The 20,262-nt window shown below is 43.3% G+C and overlaps 3 protein-coding genes and 1 long non-coding RNA gene across 6 annotated transcripts in view; 2 read left to right on the top strand and 2 right to left on the bottom strand.

Annotated features, from left to right (window-relative positions):
- Window positions 1–1,524: 1,524 nt before the first annotated feature.
- LOC120324591 lies at window positions 1,525–6,889 on the bottom strand. 2 transcript variants are annotated; one of them, XR_005566023.1, is made up of 7 exons: window positions 6,653–6,889; window positions 5,696–5,852; window positions 4,622–4,709; window positions 4,081–4,273; window positions 3,599–3,763; window positions 2,814–2,916; window positions 1,525–1,949 (listed from the first exon to the last, which is right to left on the bottom strand). It is a non-coding gene; the product is annotated as an uncharacterized LOC120324591 (long non-coding RNA). The 2 variants fall into 2 exon arrangements; XR_005566024.1 differs by lacking the exon at window positions 5,696–5,852 and having other exon boundaries at window positions 6,653–6,888.
- Window positions 6,890–7,015: 126 nt separating this feature from the next.
- PHOSPHO2 (phosphatase, orphan 2) lies at window positions 7,016–17,364 on the top strand. Of its 2 annotated transcripts, none has more exons than XM_027733576.2 (2): window positions 7,016–7,104; window positions 16,070–17,364. In XM_027733576.2, exon 2 carries the CDS (start codon window positions 16,072–16,074, stop codon window positions 16,795–16,797), a length of 726 nt encoding a protein of 241 aa, XP_027589377.1. In that variant the 5' UTR covers window positions 7,016–7,104; window positions 16,070–16,071; the 3' UTR covers window positions 16,798–17,364. The 2 variants fall into 2 exon arrangements, with proteins under 2 accessions (XP_027589377.1, XP_039243910.1); XM_039387976.1 differs by lacking the exon at window positions 7,016–7,104 and adding an exon at window positions 7,132–15,646.
- SSB (small RNA binding exonuclease protection factor La) overlaps window positions 7,028–20,262 on the top strand; it is a 29,654-nt gene continuing 16,419 nt past the window's right edge. The window contains exon 1 of the mRNA XM_027733568.2: window positions 7,028–7,104. The gene's annotated coding sequence lies outside the window, so the exon portion shown is untranslated. The remainder of the gene's footprint in view (window positions 7,105–20,262) is intronic.
- Window positions 8,717–15,205, bottom strand: CCDC173 (coiled-coil domain containing 173). Its single transcript, XM_027733562.2, has 9 exons — window positions 15,142–15,205; window positions 13,890–14,104; window positions 13,459–13,632; window positions 13,168–13,364; window positions 12,088–12,244; window positions 10,951–11,090; window positions 9,954–10,146; window positions 9,467–9,631; window positions 8,717–8,960 (listed from the first exon to the last, which is right to left on the bottom strand). Exons 1-9 carry the CDS (start codon window positions 15,203–15,205, stop codon window positions 8,751–8,753), a joined length of 1,515 nt encoding a protein of 504 aa, XP_027589363.1. The 3' UTR covers window positions 8,717–8,750.

Raw genomic sequence — 20,262 nt, forward strand, 5'->3', positions numbered from 1 at the left:
GAGTATGTTCAGAAGAGAGGTCTTGAACTGCTGTATATGCGTATGATTAGTTTAAAATTTATATTTGTATTCATAGAAGTACTAACACATTAAAAAGACTAAATAAACTGAATTAATGCAGCACCCTAACTCTGAATTTAAATTTTGCAACATGTAAAGCACTTAAGGAAACTTGCTATTTTTGGCAGAAAGTTAGACATATCCCCATTATAAAAAGAAGTCTGTGTGTGGCTTTAGCCATAGCTGCTAATGAAAAGAATGGTTGGAAGGATTGGAAAATTTAGAAATATTAATTTATGAACAGTGGTAGGAGGAACTAGGTGATAGCTGGGTTCCTTCAGCTAAAATAATTGTTGGTTATACTGGCAGTATTGTGCATGTAGCATTTATCAGAGTATTTTGTAATTATTCTTAGTCTTTTGTAATTTATACTCCCTAACAGGAAAGATGATCCAGTTGTCAGCTGGGAGAATGAGTTCTTGATACAAAATGTACAACTTGTGCACTAAAGTACTTCTCAGAAATAAATACTTTTTTGCATATTTGTTAGTGTATTCCATGTCTGCCACGTGTGCTTCTCGCAGTATTAGCATCTTCTGCATTTAGAGAAATACTCACTTCTAAGTCAAATGGTGCAACCTGTGCATGCAAATTCACGGAATATTCTGAGCTGGAAGGGACCCATAAGGATCATTGACCCAAGCAGGGATCAAACCACAACCTTGTCACTATTAGCACTGTGCTGTAACCAGCTGAGCTGATCTCAGGCTAAATGTGCTTCTGAGAGTCCAATCTCCAGCCTTTTGAGTGGCAGTACTGTTAGTATAGATTTACAGGCCATAGTGATTTGATGTCAGGACCTCTTCAGTTAAACCAAGATCTGTATGTTTTTACTGGAAGTGTGAAGTTAGATTTTTATTCCATGTTGAACTGGATGACAGTGTTAATAGTAGGTGCAATTAAGAGCTTCTACTACAGAATGGCAAATGACAGCCTATTCACTATCTACATATTGTAACATATAAAAATGCAGCCATGCAGTGAAGCTGATCTTGTGTCTGAATTGCAAACTTTGCCTGTTGCCAGCTTTGATCTTGTACTTGCACAAATGCAAATCTGTGTGCGTGTGTGAAGCAGAATAGTTTTCACTAGTTACAGAAGAACTGCTTGTTCGATGTGAATGTAAATGGAGTGGTAGAACAGCTTACAGTCAGTTTAGAACCGAGTGGAAGAACAACTTTTGATCAAAAAGTCACCTACAGCAGTATGTCAGCATGGCAACCTGGCTGAGCTGAGAGCAGAGTGTTTAGTAGAAAGCAGGGAAGTGTTTTTTCCCATGCCCTACAGTTAGGTTAGCTGGAGTACTAGATACGCACAGTCTTACTGCAGACATTTCTTTCCCATAAAGGATTAAAGACTCAGCCAGTGCCACAACTTCTCAAGATAGTATTTCTACCTTCCAATACGTTCTCCTAAGTAAAAGCAAGTAGAAAACTGTCACGAATAAAAGACACAGTCAACATGGATGTTTTAAAATGCAGATGTTTTAAACAGCTTACTCAATTTTATTGTTTGCTCAGTAAGACTTTTTTTTTTAGGCCAAAACGTAAGGTTTGAATTAAGGCTGGAGGCCCAGCAATACTCTAGGAGTACAGTACTGATAGTTTACCTGTGGTTGTTACCTCTTGACCTCGTAAAAAGTGAATCTACTGCTTTGTTCCATAATAAAATTAGACTAGTTAAAGTACAGTTGTGAACTATGGCACTTGTTTCTTGAGCCGAAGTTGAGTATAGGCAGGTTTTGGCAAACAGCATGTTTTGTAACTTGCTCCAGAGTTAGCTTCAGCTATTGGGCACTGATAGGTTTTGCAGGCATAAAGAACTTGGAAGGAGAGAATGGCAAGGTTCCTTTTCTTTTGTAGATACTTAGATAGTAGTCAAATATATTTCTGAAGAAAAAAGAAACAGAGTTTAGGTGTATAATTAGTAGCTACTCTTAACTGTATGCACAGTGATAGATTGTAACTGAAACTAATGCAGAAATACTTGTCCTGTAAGCTTTACCAAAGATAGTCTAATTTTGCCCTTGTCCACTGTGCCAGTTGCTGGATTTTTACTGGTCTGCTCAGTAATGCTTGCTTCTTCCAGTACATGTTGCTTTTTTCTGACTGTCACTAGCTAATTGTCATGTCTCTTTTTTAATATAGAATTTCCAAAATTAATTACTTCAAGATAAGTGGAGAGAACTCTCTGTGACTTCTAGTTGATAGTGCAGAAATGTTACTATTTTACTTTAGGTCACAAGTGAGGTTTTGAAACAAGTCTCTTGATTATTCCTACTTACTGTGCTTTGGTTCACATCACAGAATAATGGGCCATGCTAACTGACATGGGTACAGAGTCAGTGAGCTCCACCCAGCCATGTTCTGCTGTCCAAAAAGAGTGCAGCAGCCCAGACTGCAGCAGGACTGACCAAGACAATAACTGGGTCTGTGTTGGCCCTGAGGAGAGTTCTTGGCCCTGCACTTAGGCAGGGCTGTGAGGGGCAAAGCAGGCTCTAATACTCCTGCACAATGCCATGTGTTTGCTCAGTCTGGAGCAAGCTGGGGGCTCATGGACATGTGGCAGGAAAAAAATGGACAGCATTACATCAACCATCTTTCCTTGCTCCCCCCATTGCTTTTTTTAATACTGCATATGTATCCATTCCACTACTCTTGCAGTTGTCCTAGTTAGGACACATCTTGTTCCTTCCTTGGATGCTTGAAGAGAATAAAAATTACATTAGTAATGGCACTGATTCAGTTACTCACTGTCTTTATCTCCAAAATGCTTGATCCTGATGAAAAGCAGTTTCTGAGCATCGTAATCCAAGTCTGCTTGCTTTTCCTGCTGTTTTTTTGCCTGCTTTTCAGCCTGAAGAAGAGAAGGGAATAACAAAACTCAGTATTTTGTTCTCAACATCTCTATCCTGTAAAGCTTAGAGAGAGTAAAAGCTTATGGGAGACCTACAGTGGTGTTAGTTGATACTTGGCAAGTATCATCGCTCCCCCTTCTCTCCCCTAATGTACTCCCCACAAAAAGGGTACATTAAACAGATGAGTGAACATCAGCATTAGCTGCTGCTTTTTGGTGGCCTGCCCAGAAGAGAGGACAGCAGTGCATGGTTGAAAAAATGGCATAATGGCACAGGAGGACAGGATGTGGTCTGTCATTGTTGATCTCTTATTAGCAGTCCTGGCAGCTAATAATTCTCCCTGACCAGCAGGGCTGAGTCAGCCTGGAAGAGGCTTCTGTTCTACTGCTCTAAGAGGAGGCTCATAAACCTCTGAAACATGTGCATCATCGTTGTCAAGTTCTGAGCAGCAGCTTCCTCATTCCACAAACAAGCCCCTTGTGGGCCATGCTATGGATGGATACAGAGCCAGTCATCTCTCCAACAGCAGCAGCTGCAGTGTATACAGATAAAAACCAAACAAAACATGCACATCACACCCATAGCAAGCTGCTTCTCTCTCTCCCACCCAAGATCTAGTACTATGGGTTCAGAAGCATCCTTCTTTCTGAAGGGGTTGACAGGGTACAGCTCTCTACTTACTATTTGCTGGATCTGAATTTCCTGTACTTCCATGTTTGCATCACATTGTCTTTGTTTCTTGGCTTCTTCCATTTCCTGGTAGATGCTGTCTTCTGTCATCCACTGATTACGATCCCTCTCATCCTTTTCTTTTTCCTGTCTCTCCTTTTCCTCTTTCATCTTAATCTGTAGTTTTACAAAACACACACAAAAAGTTAACCAAGGAGGTGTCCTTCTAAGCTGAAAGTCATCTCTCTCAGCAGAAGCAGCCCTGTATCAACGCTCCAAGAAGCATTGTCATTGTGGCTGGCCAGTCTCCAAGCCCAGGGTTTTCAGCAGCCCTGGCAGATGTGCACCCAACGTGGAAGTGGGAGAGGGGACCCCAGGAAAGATGTCAGTGGACTTGATGAAGCCTGCTGAGGCATGGCACCAGAGCCAGCTGTGATCTGGGCCAGGCTCCTCGGCTGGAGTAAGCAGCAGTAAGATCAGCCCAGGTTTCTTACCACAGTGGCTCTGTATTCAGCAATAGATTCAATGGCAGCCTTCTGTCTTGCTTCTTTTTCCTAGTTTTTCATTTGGTATTCAGCTTCTACCTCTGCAGCTCCTCTCACAAGGCAGTCATCTTCAATCTTAAATGCCTTGTTCATCTGTGCAGATAGTTTTTCAAAAGCTTTGTCCGTATGCTTCTACATCAGCCTGCAGAAGAACACGAGCTACTGTAACACACCAGGATACCTGAGGCACTGGTCCTAACAACACCAGCAACCCCACCTCCACCCCCAACAGCACCAATTCCTGCTGGAACTGGTAGGCATTTTTTCTGCACTTTCTCTTTCAAGTTTGAATTACAGAAAAATTGCTTGCATCGAACTTCTGATTTTGCTGATATAACAATTGTGAATAACATTTTTCACATAATTTAATTGCAAGTTTGAATCTTAACACTGAAAACTGTTAGACCCACCTGTTAGTCTCTGCATCCCTAGACCCACCTGTTAGTCTCTGCATCTTTTTCTCTTGCCAGATCAGCCATCATTTCTTTACCTTTAATATAAGCTTTAATCCAATCATCATCTTTGTCTTCTTTTTGTTTCTCTTCAGCTTTAATTACTTTCTGTTCAGCTACATATTCCTGTTTAAATGGAAAACTACTTTTATTTTCATGTAGAACAAGATTTTGGAAACATGAACTGAAAAAAAGTTCTAACAAAGACTTCAGGCCTCATCTATAATGATGAGTTCTTTGTATCAGTGGAGAAGCTATAGAAGATAGAAACCCAGAGATGGAAGATAATTCTCATGACCTACTTATGACAAACTACAACAAAAGCAAAATTAGTGTGTGGTTGCAGCCCCAACCACAGTATCTTTATATTCTTTCCTATACTTCCCCAGCAGTTCCAACTGTATTATTTCCATCCAATATATCATTCACACAGTGCAGATTCTGAAGGGCTCAAACAGTAAGAGTCCATAGAACCATCAAAATGCAAAGCATTTTGTGATGGCAGTTGTATAGCTTGGCAATATGTATGGCTTTTATTGCATATACAAGGTTGGGGGAATGGGATAAAATTTGTATATTTGGGGTGAGGAGTATGGGGGGATAAAAAGCAAGTAGGGTTTTAGCAAGAATTCTCTCCTTTTACTCTCTCACATGTGAATGAATCATCTCAGTACCTCCACTTCAGTCTCCTTGCTCAAGCAGGCACAGGCAGGGAAACAGTAGGCATGGTAAGTAGGACATCACCAATCATAAATGGAAAGACAAGTTTAAAAGATACTGTCATAGTCAGGCTATTCCCTCTTCCTAACAAAGAAAAGTGGGCTTAAAACAGAGCAATTACATGGAACCTAAATCCAGTTCTCAAATCAAGGACAATCTCCTTGCTGTTTCTAGCAGACTTTTTCCACTGTACACCAGTCAAAGCTCAGGTGCTACATAACAACTTCCAAGAGGCCTTTCTGAAAAGCACAAAGGAGGCATTTGATCCCACACTGCTGAAGGTGCCAGCACAGTCCCTGTTGCCTGCAGGCCACTTGATTTGTGGGCTGAGTGCAACCATCGCAGCCAAGGTGAAACAAGCATTTTGGATTGTCTGCTTTCCTGTTACTTACATGATGCAGCCTCTGCCATTCAACTTTTTCCTCCTGTTCCTTTTCTTTTCCTCTCTGAATTTCCAGTTGGTACAATTGGGTCGATCTCTGTATTTGTTCCCCTTTTCTTTTGTTTTCTAGCTTGGCCAGATATGCCTGATCCTTGTGCTCCTTTATTCTAAATTGGAAAAGGGAAGTGAATAAACAAGCTACGGACTGTGTGAAGTAATAATGAACAGATACAGATTCTGCACATCTACAGGTACTTTAACGTACTTTGAAGTGAAAGTAGAATGTCAGAGATCAAAACTAGAATCACAGTTTTTATAAGCTAGCTCCATATTCTTTGGCCAAAGCTCAGTCCTGGTCTGGTGCTGGTCCTAGAGGGTGCTGGTCTAAACTAGCAAAAGCAAACACGACCAGAATATGGACTCAAATATTATATTGAAATTGATTAGCCTGTTTAATTGTTAGCCCGCTCTCTGTACAACCTGGGCCTTTGCCATCTAGCTGTCTTCCAAGCAGTGCCACAGCACTGTGCAAGGCATGGCCATGCTGCCCATGCTAGCTAGATATGTGAAGGCTTCTGGGCTGGGGGAAGCAGCAATAACAAAGGATTTTGCCCCTTGCTCTCAGTGCCAGAATTTAGAGTCTTGTTTAATTTATTAGGATAGACATAGCCCCTGACGACAGCAAGAGACGTTTCTGAAGCTGGAGAACAGAGTCACGGAGGAACCAGAGGGTGAGGAGAGGTGACGAGTTCTCAGCCTGACCACGGATCGAGGACGATGTGAAAGCGTTGTTGGAGAGCAGTGAGTCACGCAGCCCTGGGTACGGCACCGCTGGGCGCGGCCGGGGCAGCTCCGCCGACCCGGGTTAGCGCCAAACAGCTCCCGGGTCCCGCCCGCGCCGGGCTGGCCGCGGGAAGGTTTATAACCCAAACCCGCCCCACTCCCCGGGCCCCGCCGCCGGACTCACCGCGCCAGCTGCTCCTGGGCCACGGCCCGGCGGCTCAAGTAGCGGCCGCGCTCCAGCTCTGCCTCCCGGCGGGCGGCGTCCGGCCCATCGAGGTCCATCGTCGGCCCTTCCCCGCCGCCTCTCCGGGAAACTGCCGAGGGAGAACGAGGGATCCTCACCGGTGCCCCGGCTGTCCCGGGGAGTGGGGGCTCCTTCTCCCGCCCCGTACAAAGGCTGCGGCCGCCGCCCGCCCCCCCCCGTTCCGAGCGCGCGCAGCCGCAGGCGCTGGAGCAGCGGCGGGCGCTGCGTGACGGGCCCTGGAGCGGCACCGCCCCCGCCCAGCCCCGCCCCGGGAGCTGCGGGCGGGCGCCGTCCGCTCTGTCGGGAAGAGAGGGAGGGAGGAAGGAAGCAAGGCCGACCTGCTGGCAGGACTCTCTTCCGCAGCCGGCTCGTGAGCTACTCGTTTGCCCTCGGTAAGAGGCTGAAACGTCCCCCCCGCCTCTGTCCCTGTGCTCCGGCCGCGGCGGCCCCGCTCCCCGCCGGGGCTGCGGCGATGGGGCCCGGCCGGGCTCCGGGCGCTGCCGCGTCTCGCACCACCTTCACCCCGCCAGGCCTGCCTGTAGCTCGGGCTGGGGGCCCTTGGTGGCCCTGGGAGCTGGGTGAGGAGGTCGGCCCTCCCTCTCCTTCCAGAAGTTCTTCCCTTGCCCTGCCTGGAAGAGACTCCTCGAGGAGGTGACTGCTGCACCCGGGGATTTTTACACTATAGGGGAGGTAAAACCAGTTCTGCTTGGTCCTCAGCTTGCAGGAGGGACCTCGCCTCCGGGGTGGCCCCGCATCTTTCCCGAGTGTCCTGCTTTCTGCAGGGCCTGTTGCTTTAGGAAGCCAGACTCCGAAATTCGAGGACACACAAAAGACCTATTTTCCAAACTAAAATATTGGCGAGCGTCCTTTGTATAAAACTCTTCTAATTTAAGCTTAGGGGTTTTTTTTAAGATTTGCATAATTTTCTAGTCTGGTCAACAGAGACTCGCAGCTGCAGGGCTGGAACACAAGGTTCAAGTAAAGCTTCAAGTTTCTTGGACTTTGTTTCCAGCAGAAACCAGGACAGGGTTTAAAGCCTAGGGTACTTGTGGAGGAAGTCATTACTGGAAAGCCTAATTGTCCAAGGCAAGAAAATGATGTTAACAGTTCAGCAAAGAAACTAAGCTTAAGGAGGGGGATGTATCAGTGGCTTGGGTGTTAGAGAGAAATCTGTTGAGGAATCTGAGAAACAAATTTACATCGGATCTATTTACTGTAGATTGAATCACTGTTAGGCTTTTTGAAAGACTAGCCCAACTATGTTGTCTCCTGTTTACATGCTCCTTTTGTAGTTGCTATCTACAGGTATATTGGGATCTGTTTGCCTCCTAGGTGACCTTTTAAGGGCTGTGAACAAATCACATTAATATTTTCATGAAATAAAACTAATTTATAGCATGACATTTGTTTTATAGAGGTAGTTGCAAAATACTACAAAACCTGCATACCATAGCTATTCTAACTTTCACGTATGTTCTCTTTTTTCTTCCCCTGTAGTTGTTTTGGTTTGGTCTTTTCTATTATGGGGAATTCTTAACTGGAAGTAGGCTGGAGAAAAATGTGACCTTTTACACTAGGAATTCATGTCGCAGACCTGAAAAACCTGGGACACTGAATTTTTAGAATAATTAATATTAAAAATATAGCAGTAATAGTGAGCTTTTGACTGGAATGTGTTACAATGACAGTTAATTATATAACATGCATTCTTGTCTTAAGTTAGTAAACTAACATTCATGAAATATAAGCTGGGGATTTTTGAGAATATAGCCAGTTATATGGCAGGTTTTGGGGTTTTTTTCCAAATGGACTTAGAGATTCATAGTTGAATTTGATATAAATCATTCACAGTTTAACTCTGCCTGTACAGTACAAAAAGGTATTTTTTTAACTTGAAAACGGCTTCTGCCTTTCCTTGCTGGATAGTTTAAATGTTATTTCATGTTTTTAACTTCTCAAGTGATATTACAGCTACAACAAGATAACAGGGTCCCAGCAACATCATATGCTTGGAAAGTAGTATTTATTTCTTCTCTTCTCAGAAAAATGGCCCATGTCCCAGTCCTCTTTCATCTTTGCATGCTTTGAGAAGAGGATAAAGATGATGTGTAGTCTTGGACTCTGATTCAATTACTTGCTTTGCATAGCTCTGAAATTCACGCTCTTTACCACGTGCAATAGCTTCTTTCTCAGCTTCATAGTCCAAGTCTGCTTGTTTTTCCTGCTGTCGTTTTGCCTGCTTTTCAGCCTGATGAAGAAAAGGGAATAACAAAGCTTAGTATTTTGTTTTCAACATCACTCTCTTGTAAAGCATAGAGAGGGTAAAAGCTTACAGGAGATCTGTGGCACTGTTAATTGATACTTGGCACTTGTCATCCCTCCCCACTCCTCTCCCCTGCGATATGCCCCCAGAAGGGAACATTAAACGGATGAGTGAACATCAGCATTAGCTACTGCTCTTTGGTGACCTGCCCGGAAGATACAGGAGAGTAGCAGTAGAACATCATGGCACAAAACAGGATGTGATCTGTCATTGCAAACCAGCCTTGACTTGCACCAATGCTCTGAGGAGGCTGCTCTCCAACACCAGCATATGCAGAGCACACATGATTTAAAGAAAAACAACACCCAACGAACAAAAAAACCCAAAATACCCAGCAAGCTTCATTTCTTCCTCTCAGCATGAACTAGTGCTGTTGGTTTAGATAAGTGTTTCTTTCTGAAAAGGTTGACAGGGTACAGCTCTCTACTTACTATTTGCTGGATCTGAATTTTCTGTACTTCCTTGTTTGTGCCATGTCGTCCTTCTTTCTTGGCTTTTTCCATTTCTTGGTAGATGCGGGCGTTTTCCATTAACACATCACGTTCTTTTTCAGCCTCTTCTTTTTCCTGTCTCTCCTTTTCCTCTTTCATCTTAATCTGTAGTTTACAAAACACACACAAAAAGTTAACCAAGGAGGTGTCCTGCTAAGCTGAAAGTCATCTCTCTCAGCAGAAGCAGCCCTGTATCAACGCTCCGAGAAGCATTGTCATTGTGGCTGGCCAGTCTCCAAGCCCAGGGTTTTCAGCAGCCCTGGCAGATGTGCACCCAACGTGGAAGTGGGAAAGGGAGAGGGGACCCCAGGAAAGATGTCAGTGGACTTGATGAAGCCTGCTGAGGCATGGCACCAGAGCCAGCTGTGATCTGGGCCAGGCTCCTCAGCTGGAGTAAGCAGCAGTAAGATCAGCCCAGGTTTCTTACCACAGTGGCTCTGTATTCAGCAATAGATTCAATGGCAGCCTTCTGTCTTGCTTCTTTCTCTTTGCGTTTATTTTCTTCTGCAGCTTCTATTTTTGCAACATCTCTAGCAAGTCGATCGTCTTCCATCTTTAATGCCTCACCCAATTGTTTAGCTAATTGATTAACGATTCTGTCCTGTTGTTCCTGTGTTTTTCTGCAGAAGAACATGAGCTGCTATAACATACCAGGGTAACACACCTGGGTCTACCTGAAGCTACCAAACTCAGCAATCCTGCTTCTAGTCTTCTCTTCTCTTGCCACAGAGGCTGGCCCACCCACCCAACTCAATGATCTCCTCGCGTTCCTCCTGTTTGTTTTTTTAAATATTATCTTGTTTAGCAAATAAATGTTCCCTGTATTCATGTAACACCGGCTTTCTGTTGCAATAATGAGCTCAGTGAGGAGTCCACCTAGCACCTTGCCATCATAAGAGAAATTTTGGGAGTATTAGACAAAAGCAGGAAGAGAAGGAAACTCTTAGATTGACTCAGTGGTATCATCATGTTGTACCTTCAATGTTAAATTGATAAACCATCTCCCCTTAATAAGAACCCAATGTAATCGATTAATATATGTGCTTAGTTAAGAAGTCAAATAATTTTTTTTTATCTGACTCAGAGAAATTTAGCTTATACTCAAAAATATTTTCATCAAGGATCTTAATTGTCTTTAATTGTTGAGGAGGTTGGAGGCTTGGCAGGACACAGGAAAACCACTGTTCCCAATACACTGGTGTAAAGCTTTGTACTTCCATAAGCCTTTGTACTTTGAAGGGTGGAGAGATTGCTCCCTAGCACACTTAGTACTAAGGAACCTGTGAAAGAATTTCCTTATTCTCCTGAATTCCATACTCTCTCTATCAGTAAATTGTTGATTGTGTTACGTCATTGGTCTGAAAGCTCTGACTACAGTATAATTTTTAGTTTATTTACAGTTTACCCTCTAGCTTTGTACCCACCTACGCATTTCAGCTTCTTTCGTTTTTCTCATCCGGGCAATAGTTTGCTTTGCTTTAAAATGAGCTTTGATCCGATCATCTTCTTCCATTTGTTTTTGTTCCTCTATTGCTTTGATTATTTTCTGGTCAGCTATGTATTCCTGTATGGTCAAAACAGTCCCTGATGTAACAGATAAAGTTTAGAATATCTGGGCCTAGGGTAGCAACTTAACAAGGATCACTCCCTGTTCTCTCTTCTCATGTTTCTTTCCAAGGGAGAAGAGAGGAGAGACTTTTCAGGACTTCCACTTACTCCCTATTCAAACATGCATGAAGAGGAGACAGCAGATGTGAGGAAGTGGAAGGGGAACTGAGCATCAAACACGTGCTTCTCCAGCATATTGCACAAACAAATTGCTGTGCAATACAGAGAGCATTATCCCATACTCCCATTCACAGACATGGGAGAATGGGACAGTGGGAGGCATGGGACTGTCCAACCCCCACCAACAGCCACACAGACCATACTTCTCCTGGCCCATCTCTTCCAAAACTATCCCAGTCTAAGAGCTTAATCCAAAACATAGCTGAAAAAGAGTTTTCTATACTTTTATGTCAAAAAACAACTGTCTTTTGCATTCTGGTCAAAACCATTCTAAAGCACTTCCTAGTTTGTACTTAGCAAGATGCTGTTTAAGATGAAATGAAAAGGCAGCAGGTCTTGACTAAATTTCTAAACATCTCCAATCATAAGCAGAAAGTCAAAAAGATATGTTCAGTCTCAGGCTATTCCCTCTTTCTAACAAAGAAAAATGGGCTTAAAACAGCAGGAATGTGAAACTTAAATCCAGTTCTCAAATCAAGAAGAATATTTCTTCATATCTACAGCCGAATCCTTAATCATAGACAAGTCAAAACATCGTGCCAACAAGGTGCCAACGTCCCTTCAGACAAAGAAGAGAAAAGCCTCCAAGAGGCTTTTCTCAAAAGCACAGAGTAAAGACATGGCCTGCAACTGGCAGGGGAGGCATTTGATCCCGTGCTACTGAAGCTGTTGGCAAACTGTTGCCAGTGGGCCCATTTATTTGTGGGATGAGTGCAACCATTACAGCCAAGGTGAAACAAGCATTTTGAACTATCTGCTTTCCTGTTACTTACATGATACAGCCTCCGGCGTTCAGCTCTTTCCTCCTGTTCCTTTTCCTTTCTTCTCTGAATTTCCAGTTGGTGCAGTTGATTCAATCTCTCTATTTCTTCTGCTTCTCTTTTGATTTCTATCTTGGCCAGATCTGCCTGATGCTCGTGCTCCTTTATTCTGAATTGGAAAAAGGTGAATAAATGGGCTAGAAACTGCATGAAGTAATGAACAGATATATATTCTGCATAACCATAGGTACCTTGCACTGAAGAATGTGATACTTTGAGCTGAAGGTAGGTAGAATATCAGAGGTGAAAAACAGCATGATTGTAATGGTAGCCCTCGGTCCTCTAGCCAGAAATGAGCTACATGGTATGCTCACAGTTTGCAGTCTCATGGTAACAAGTTTTAGCTGGATGACTCATTAAAACCATTGCATTCATGGCGTAGCTCTGCAACATCCTCAGAGAACAAGATTTCCCCAGTGAGACCCACCGTACCTGTGCTTCTCCTTCTGGGCATGCAGACAGCAGCTTAAGCTGGTAGTGTTTTATGTATTTATATGTTGGGCCTGGAATGTGTGAGACCAGACTTTGAACCCTTCCCCTGCCTTGGGAAATTTGATTCCTTCTTTCAGAGCACCAGGGTCAGCCGTATAAATACCACTGGGGACCCCTCCATAAGATTTCTGGAAGAGCTGAGAGCAAGAATAAGAAGTGACAGTAATGCGTTCTCTTGATGGGCAGTCTGGAAACTAGTTCTGAGCAAATGGAAATTCTGGTTTAACCTTTTCCTTCTCTGGAACCAAAACTGAGTTAAACACAGTTAAATTTAAGTAACAGCATTAGAACAGTGATTTGACTAAAACCTATTGATGCCTGCCAGAGATGATTTTGCATGCAGACTGCTGGCAACTAAAAATGTATATTACAGCTTTTCTGTTTTGGGCAAGATCTTCTGTGGCAGTTTGAATTTTTCTTTTAAAGTGTGGCATTTGTGAATCAAATTATTAGTAGGTTTCTGTAAAAACCTTGTAGAATAAATTTGTGATAAAAGTTTAAGTAAAGAATAAAGTAGGGTTGCTTTTAATTATTACTTACTGTTCCAGCTGATATTTGCGTAGTGCTTGCTCCTTCATATAATGCTGCTGTTCCTTTTCTTGCTCTCTGAGAATGTATTCTTTGAATTGACGTTCCTCTTCTTCACGTTCCTTCTTTTTGTTAACAACTGACTTCAACTTTTGAAATTCAACTTGAGCATCTCTTTCTTTTAGGACCTCAGTAAGCAGAAGTGCACTCTGCAAGAGAACATTTAAAGTAATTTGTGTGTTCAGAAGTCTTTAAAGACATTCAGTACAATTTGAATTTAAAAACCGTAAGTTGTCAACAAACGTGGAACTGTTTCATTCTGTCGTTCTGATAGGATAGGTAGGTTTTTGCATGATCGATAATCTCCTTCCGTTTTGCTGCTCGGAACTTTGCTTCTTCCAAATCAAGTAACTTTCTTTCTTCCTCTTCCCTTTCTTCACGTAATTTTTTGGCTTTAAGTTTCTCTTGTGCTAGGCTCTGTAGTGCAGACAAAATCAGAAATCACATTTGAATTTTGGGTAGTGGGGGTTTTTTTGTTTAATTTTGCATTTTAGCTTTAATTAAAAAAAATAAATGTTTATGTTAGATAGTAAACATATTTAAATGGAGTTTAGTTAATATACATATTCAAAAGTAAATGCTAAACAAAGAGAGTACAGCTAGAAATGTTACTATGAGTGTTTTGGTATATATGAAAATGACTACTCTTGTTTACAAATGTATCTTGTACTTACCACAGTGGCATTGGGCGGGTCTTTTACAGCAGCTTTGGAGCCTAAGTGAATTTCTTCCTGTTCTTTCTTCTCATCGAGGATGTGTGCTGCTTCTTTAGTGCTGTTCTGAATCCTTTCCCATTCTGCTTTTGGAAATACAATTACCTGACGAAGATCTGCTTCATTTGGAAGGAAATACCCATCTGGAACATTATTTTCTTCCAAATGATGTGGTGCTGTGCAGAGGGAAGAAAAAATACTGAGGTTACTTGATATCAGAAAATCCAATATTCAAATGTGTATCAGGATTTGAATTCTCACATAGTAACAATACTAAGTTACTCTCTTCATCCCCATACCCCAAAGCTAAGACAGGGTACCTGTATCTGTAGTCTAACTATGGCCAGTGCATGTACTTGGACTGTGGCACTGACTGACTGATCTGTTTGTATGTCACTTTGCCTGTCTGTGTGTATGTACAGGTTTGGCTTGTAGCAACTCGCATTTTCCAGGCAGTACTTGGGCATGATTCTGAGAACAGCAGGGACGAGGGACCATTCCCAAAAGGAAAAGGAAAATATTGGTAATGTCATTCCACTGGCTGGATGAGGCAGCAGTTTGAGCACAGGCTGTGCCTTACTACCCTTGTCCTGCACACTCATTGTATTTACTGAAATAGATCAGTTATAGAACATTTTCTTGATTTGTTGGCAAGACTAGCATTTCTTCATTGCATTAGGGTCACATACACGTGCATACATAAAGGCAGATTTTCTAGATGATCACTAGGTTTTGTGAAACGCTCTTTCAAGTGTCACCACCATTTTTGGAGGCAATGGCACACTGCATGGAGTGATGTCCTGTAGAAATTCTCCGTTTGTCTGATTTGTTGCAGACTGACATGCTGTGTCCGAGGTGTAAGGAGGCTTTCTCTTACACTGACACCGATGTCAAAGGCTATTTCCCAGATGCCGTGTTGCTAATCTGTTCGTCTCATGATAGGGCGTGATCCTCCCTGTCCCAGGTGAAGGCAGCCTTGCCAAAAGTAAAGTAAAGGTGCACTGAGGTGGCACCTCGTTCTTCCCCAACTGCTGCCACGGGAGTTCACGGGACCTGCGCTGGGTTCAGGCAGTTCTTGGGCCGAAACTGCCCCGTCCTGCTGTCTGCAGCTGGGGGAGCTTTGGGGACAGTCACGCTGGGCACCCCCACAGCCTCCCGGGGCCGTGCGCTGCCCCCCCGCCGGTCCCGGTGCCCGCGGGGGAGCCGCACTCACGGGCGCTCGGCCGCCGCCGCCGCCGCCGCCGTCCCGCCGCCATCGCCCCGGGCCCCGCCGCCATGTTCCGGGACGCGGGGCCGTTGCCGGGCGACCCGGCGGCGCGCGGTGACGTAAACGTGGGCGGAGCGGGGGCCGCGCGGGTGGGGCGGGGCCGGCCGGGCGGTGTCGGCCCCGGTGTCGGCCCCTCTGCCTCTTACCCGCGGGTCCCTCTCCCTTCCCCGCATGGCGCTGCCCCTTCACCGCGGGTCCCTGCCCTTTCTCCGCACGGGGCTGCCCCCTCGCCCAGCCCTTCGGGCGCCCGCCGTGCCCCCGCCGGCGAAGCTGCGCTGCTTTAGCCCTCGGCGGCGGCTGGGAGGGGGCGGCCCGAGTCCTGCGCGGGGCACGGGCTGCGCGGCGGGCCCGGGGACCTGCCCGTGAGGGGCAGCAGATTCAGCTTCACAAAGGGCTGCGTTTCTTTTCGTGGGCTGCTTTGATTTGGCGCGTCCTCGTTGATGCCTTCCAGGTGCTGAGTACACGTTTCCTTTTGAAATCCCTCTTGAGGCGTTTTGTCAGGAGAATCCCGGTTTGTTTGCGTTGGCAAATGCTGATAGAGAAATTTAGAACCTGTGGTCGAACTGGTGGTGCGTGAGTACGGGAAGATTGACTCTGTGTTAGCAAGTATTAGTAACTGTAGCACCAGTTCAGATCCTGTCACAGTAGCTATTTTAAACAGAAGTTGGACGCTGAACTTTGACCTTTACAGACTGCATTTTTAGCTTCAGCACAACTTCCCATAGCTGTAGTGGCCATAAATAGTTTACTTTGTTTAGATATTTTCCTGCAGAATTTTTCTCATCTGAGCACAAGATCAGGTTAGGAATACAGTACTCGTGTTTATATAAATAATTTTCTTTTTTGTTTGTTTTGGAAACTTGTTTTCTCACAGCTATGAAATTGCTGTTGGTTTTTGATTTTGACCATACAATCATAGATGAAAATAGTGATACCTGGATTGTGAAATGTGCTCCAGAGAGAAAACTTCCTAATGGATTAAGAAACTCCTACCAACCAGGACACTGGACAGAATATATGGGCAGAGTCTTTGCCTACTTGGGAGACAATGGTGTCAAAGAAGATGAAATGAAAAGAACTATGACAACAATTCCTTTCACTGCGGGAATGGTAGATCTTCTGGGGTTTATTGGTGAGAACAAAGAGTTGTTTGATTGCATTATTGTTTCAGATTCTAATACAGTATTTATTGACTGGATTTTGAAAGCTGCTGACTTCCATGAGGTTTTTGATGAAGTGTTTACAAACCCTGCAGCATTCAGCAGTGCTGGCTATCTTACTGTACAGAACTTCCATGCTCACCATTGTGCAAAGTGCCCAAAAAACCTTTGCAAAAGGAAAGTTTTAAAAGAATTTCTAGATAAACAGTTGGAGCGAGGAGTTAGTTATACGCAAATTATGTATATTGGTGATGGTGGGAATGACTTATGTCCAGTAATGTTTTTGAAGAAGAATGATATTGCTATGCCCAGGCAGGGGTATACCTTGGAGAAAAAGATTTCTCAACTGGCTCAAGATCTCAGTCCTGTACAGTGTTCTGTTCTGGTTTGGTCATCTGCTACTGACATTATGTCTTACCTGAAACTCCTTATAAAGGAATAATTCAAATGATAAAAGTAAACTGATGTATTAACTTCCTGGGACAGAAAAACTGCATGTATATAGAAGCATAAAATTGGAAATTTGGGCTAATATCTGAACTGACTTTTTCTAAACACAGTATAAAGCTGTTTATGTTCAATCTTGGCAATATGAGGAAAGTGAAGTAAAAAAGGCCTTCTAACATAGTACACATTCCAACCTAAGTGGAGGAGGGGGATTTTGAGAGGACTTGTCATTATTCTTAGTCTACTCCCTCCCCACCAAGCCTTTACCAACTATATAACTGACCTTTGCTGTCCCACATACTTGGGGGAAGGAGTAGGATTAGTGCAAAAAAGAATGACATTCTTTAGTTAAAAAACATTAGGTGACAGAAGCATGGTTCTGGAACTGTTGGCTTTTATACTTCTTTGATCTGATTGTAAATTATTTGGTATGCTTGTGATCTTGTTTCATCTGAAGAAGCATCTCTATTTTCAATCTACTAAATATTTTACCAGACAAAATGACTTTTTAATAGTTTGTATTATCTTGTATTGTAAAGACAATAAAAGTTGCTGTCACTGACATGTGCAGTTTATGTCATGTATTCTGTTGGTCTGTGTGTCGTCAGGCCCCTGTTCTTGTCAGGGCCTGGAGAGAGCGAGCACAAGTTAGGTGTCAGCCTTTGGCTAACACCTTCATTTATTTTGCCAGTCAGGCCCTTTCTCTTCTGGCAGGCAGTAAAGATGTTGCTGTTCTGTTTAAAGAAAAGTCTCTCTCCCATTCCAGCTACTGCCCCAACGGTGGCTGCTGCCACTCTGTGTAGAGCTAACACGGGTTTGACCATCCATGCCGACAGCTCCGAGTCAGCTGGGTGCCTTTTCCTTGCCTGGTTTCTGCTGCAATGCACAGGCCCACAGAAGGGTGTGTATATATACATGTTTACACTGATTTTACTTATTTACTCTCATCCATATCTGTAGTACAGTCCTCTCTTACAGAGTGGAAGGGAACATCTATGTCCATTTTAACTTTTAAACAGAATTGTTCTGTCTTTAAATAGTTTAAGGAATCATTTGTGAACATTCAGTCTCTTCACCACTGACAGTGTGATGGGTCTCAAGAGTTTGGCTATGCTTATAAAGATATTAAAAATAAGTCTCATTAAAATCAAATAACGTATTTCCATGCCAAATGTTTTTCTTCTTGTAGTCCCACAAAAGGTTCAGAAGGATGATGTCATCTGCTATTAAACTGAAGTCAGTTTTAGCTTAAGTGCTTTAATAGCTGATAAATTAGTCCAGTTTCACAGCATCTCAGTTGCCGATGTCTGAGGTGTAACTCAACAGCCTGAAGTTGCCATATTTGTCTTTTGTTTTCTGTGCAGCATTGTTCTCATTTTCTTACAGACACTAGATGTTGTCACTACCTTCTTTTTTATTAATTGATGATTTTTAGGAGTGGTCTTGCCTATTTTCAGGCTGATAGTGTATATAAATAAAGATTTCTGTTGCATAGTTCCTTCCTTGCTTCACCTATTTTAATGAATTGTAGAAGGCTGCTTTGAACAATCTGTTGTCCAAGATGTCCAGAGTAATATGCTTGAGTTCTCAGGAGCTTTGCTTTATTGATGGATATTTGATAGGTATCTGAGATGTTCATATTAGGGATCTTGCCCTATTGTCTTGCACAGGGGCATGAAGAGAGTATCTGATGAACTGGTAGGTCTCAAGTTTTGACAGGTTTAAATTGTCCGATTTACAGGTCACACAAAAGACAGTAATGGCTGTTGCATAGGACACTTCTGTATGTTACTTTGGGTTTTAAGTTGTTGCTGTGGTTTAACCCCAGCTGGCAACTATCGCGCAGCAGCTTGCTCACTCCATCCCCCCCTCTTGGGGGAGGAGAACTGGGGAAAAAATTAAACCTCGTGGTTTGATAAGAACAGTTTAATAATTGAAACAAAATACAATACAGTATTCTGCTACATATAGTACTAAATTATTATGATAATTGTAATGAAAAGCAGAGAGAAAGGAAAGAAGTCCAGGAGAAAAAAGTGATGCCCAATACGGTTGCTCACCACCTGCTGACCAATGCCCAGCCCACCCCCAAGCAGTGATCGGCCCCTCCCAGCCAACTCCCCCCAGTTTGTGTACTGAGTGTGACATCCTATGCTATGGAATATCCCTTTGGCCACTTCGGGTCAGCTGTCCTGGCCACGTTCCCTGCAGTTCCTTCTGCAGCTCCTCACTGGCAGAGCATGGGAAACTGAAAAGTCCTTGACTTAGGGTAAGCGCCACTTAGCAACATCCAAAACATCAGTGTGTTGTCAGCATGATTCCCATAGTAAACCCAAAACACAGCAGTGAACCAGCTACTAAGAAGAAAATTAACTCTATCCCAGCTGAAAGCAGGACAGTTGTGTCTTTAATACTAGATGTACTGTTCCATGTTCTGTGCTGATCTCTTCTGTGATTTTAGAACTTAGTTGTGGTATAGCTTGCTTTCAGTTTGTCCACAGATCTCAGATACTGCTTACTTAAAAAACCAAAAAAAGTAGTATGTCAGTAATTACTCAGCTTTTTTTTGCCACTTACATTAATTATTGCTCTTTTGGCCTTAAGGAACCTATCTCATAGTTTACTGTGAGAATGAGATTGGGTGAGAAATTAATCTTCACACTCAAAAAGGGGTTCTTTTTCTGGTTTTGATGAAAATACTGAAGCAGGAGTTGAGAGCAGATTAAGTAAAATAGACTACTTGAAATATTAGCAATTATGATCTAATTACTTCAAGTAGAGGGTAGAGCTGATGCTATTTGCTAGACAAAGTGCATGTTGGAGACAGAAGAAATTTTTGAATTCCAGTAGGCAGACCATTAAGCTGTTAACCAAGTCTCGTTTGGGTTTTTCCTTCCCCCTCTTAATAAAAGAGAAGAGAGGACTTTTCTGGAGCATCACAATTACCAAATTTTTCCACATTTGGTTATCATGGAGGGGAGATGAGTATCTCCAAAAGGTGAAGGTGGTTTGAGCTGGTAATCCAGCCAAAAGAGAAAGGGAGAAGCTCCTTGAAGGGGATGTATGTTCAGTACTAAGTGTTGCTGACCTCCAGACTTGCTGACAGTTTAAATCTACACGCTGTCTGGGAGGGAGATGGCTTGGGTAAAATGTTATGTAAAGAAATGCATAATGGAAGGCATCTGTGTATGGGAAACTCTGTATGGTGACAGGTCTGCCACCATACACCAGCTACTATGGAGAGTACTTAGTATTGTGTGCTAGTAGGATGGCCAAGACTTGGAAGAAGTTCCTGCTTGTCCATAGGAAGCTGATGAAATGGAAAATGCAAAACCACAGCAAAACAAATCTCTTGATGTGGGGATGTATAAACAGACTTAGGGCTGTACAAGGGAATGCTCCAGAGAAAAAAATGGGGTAATGTAGCTGAGGAACAGTCTCATGGCAGAGACAGCAGGGC

Source organism: Pipra filicauda, unplaced genomic scaffold (genome assembly GCF_003945595.2).
Source record: "Pipra filicauda isolate LSUMZ 115617 unplaced genomic scaffold, ASM394559v2 scaffold5_size6683894_pilon, whole genome shotgun sequence".
NCBI lineage: Eukaryota > Metazoa > Chordata > Aves > Passeriformes > Pipridae > Pipra > Pipra filicauda.

Excerpts from the sequence above, each read along its gene's own strand:
- PHOSPHO2 (XM_027733576.2), top strand. The coding sequence starts at position 16,072 with ATGAAATTGCTGTTGGTTTTTGATTTTGACCATACAATCATAGATGAA.
- CCDC173 (XM_027733562.2), bottom strand. The coding sequence starts at position 15,205 with ATGGCGGCGGGGCCCGGGGCGATGGCGGCGGGACGGCGGCGGCGGCGG. Across the intron at positions 13,633-13,889 it reads ACCCGCCCAATGCCACTGTG|AGCCTAGCACAAGAGAAACT; the intron begins GTAAGTACAAGA and ends TCTGCACTACAG. Across the intron at positions 8,961-9,466 it reads AAATTCAGATCCAGCAAATA|GCTGAAAAGCAGGCAAAACG; the intron begins GTAAGTAGAGAG and ends TTTCTTCATCAG.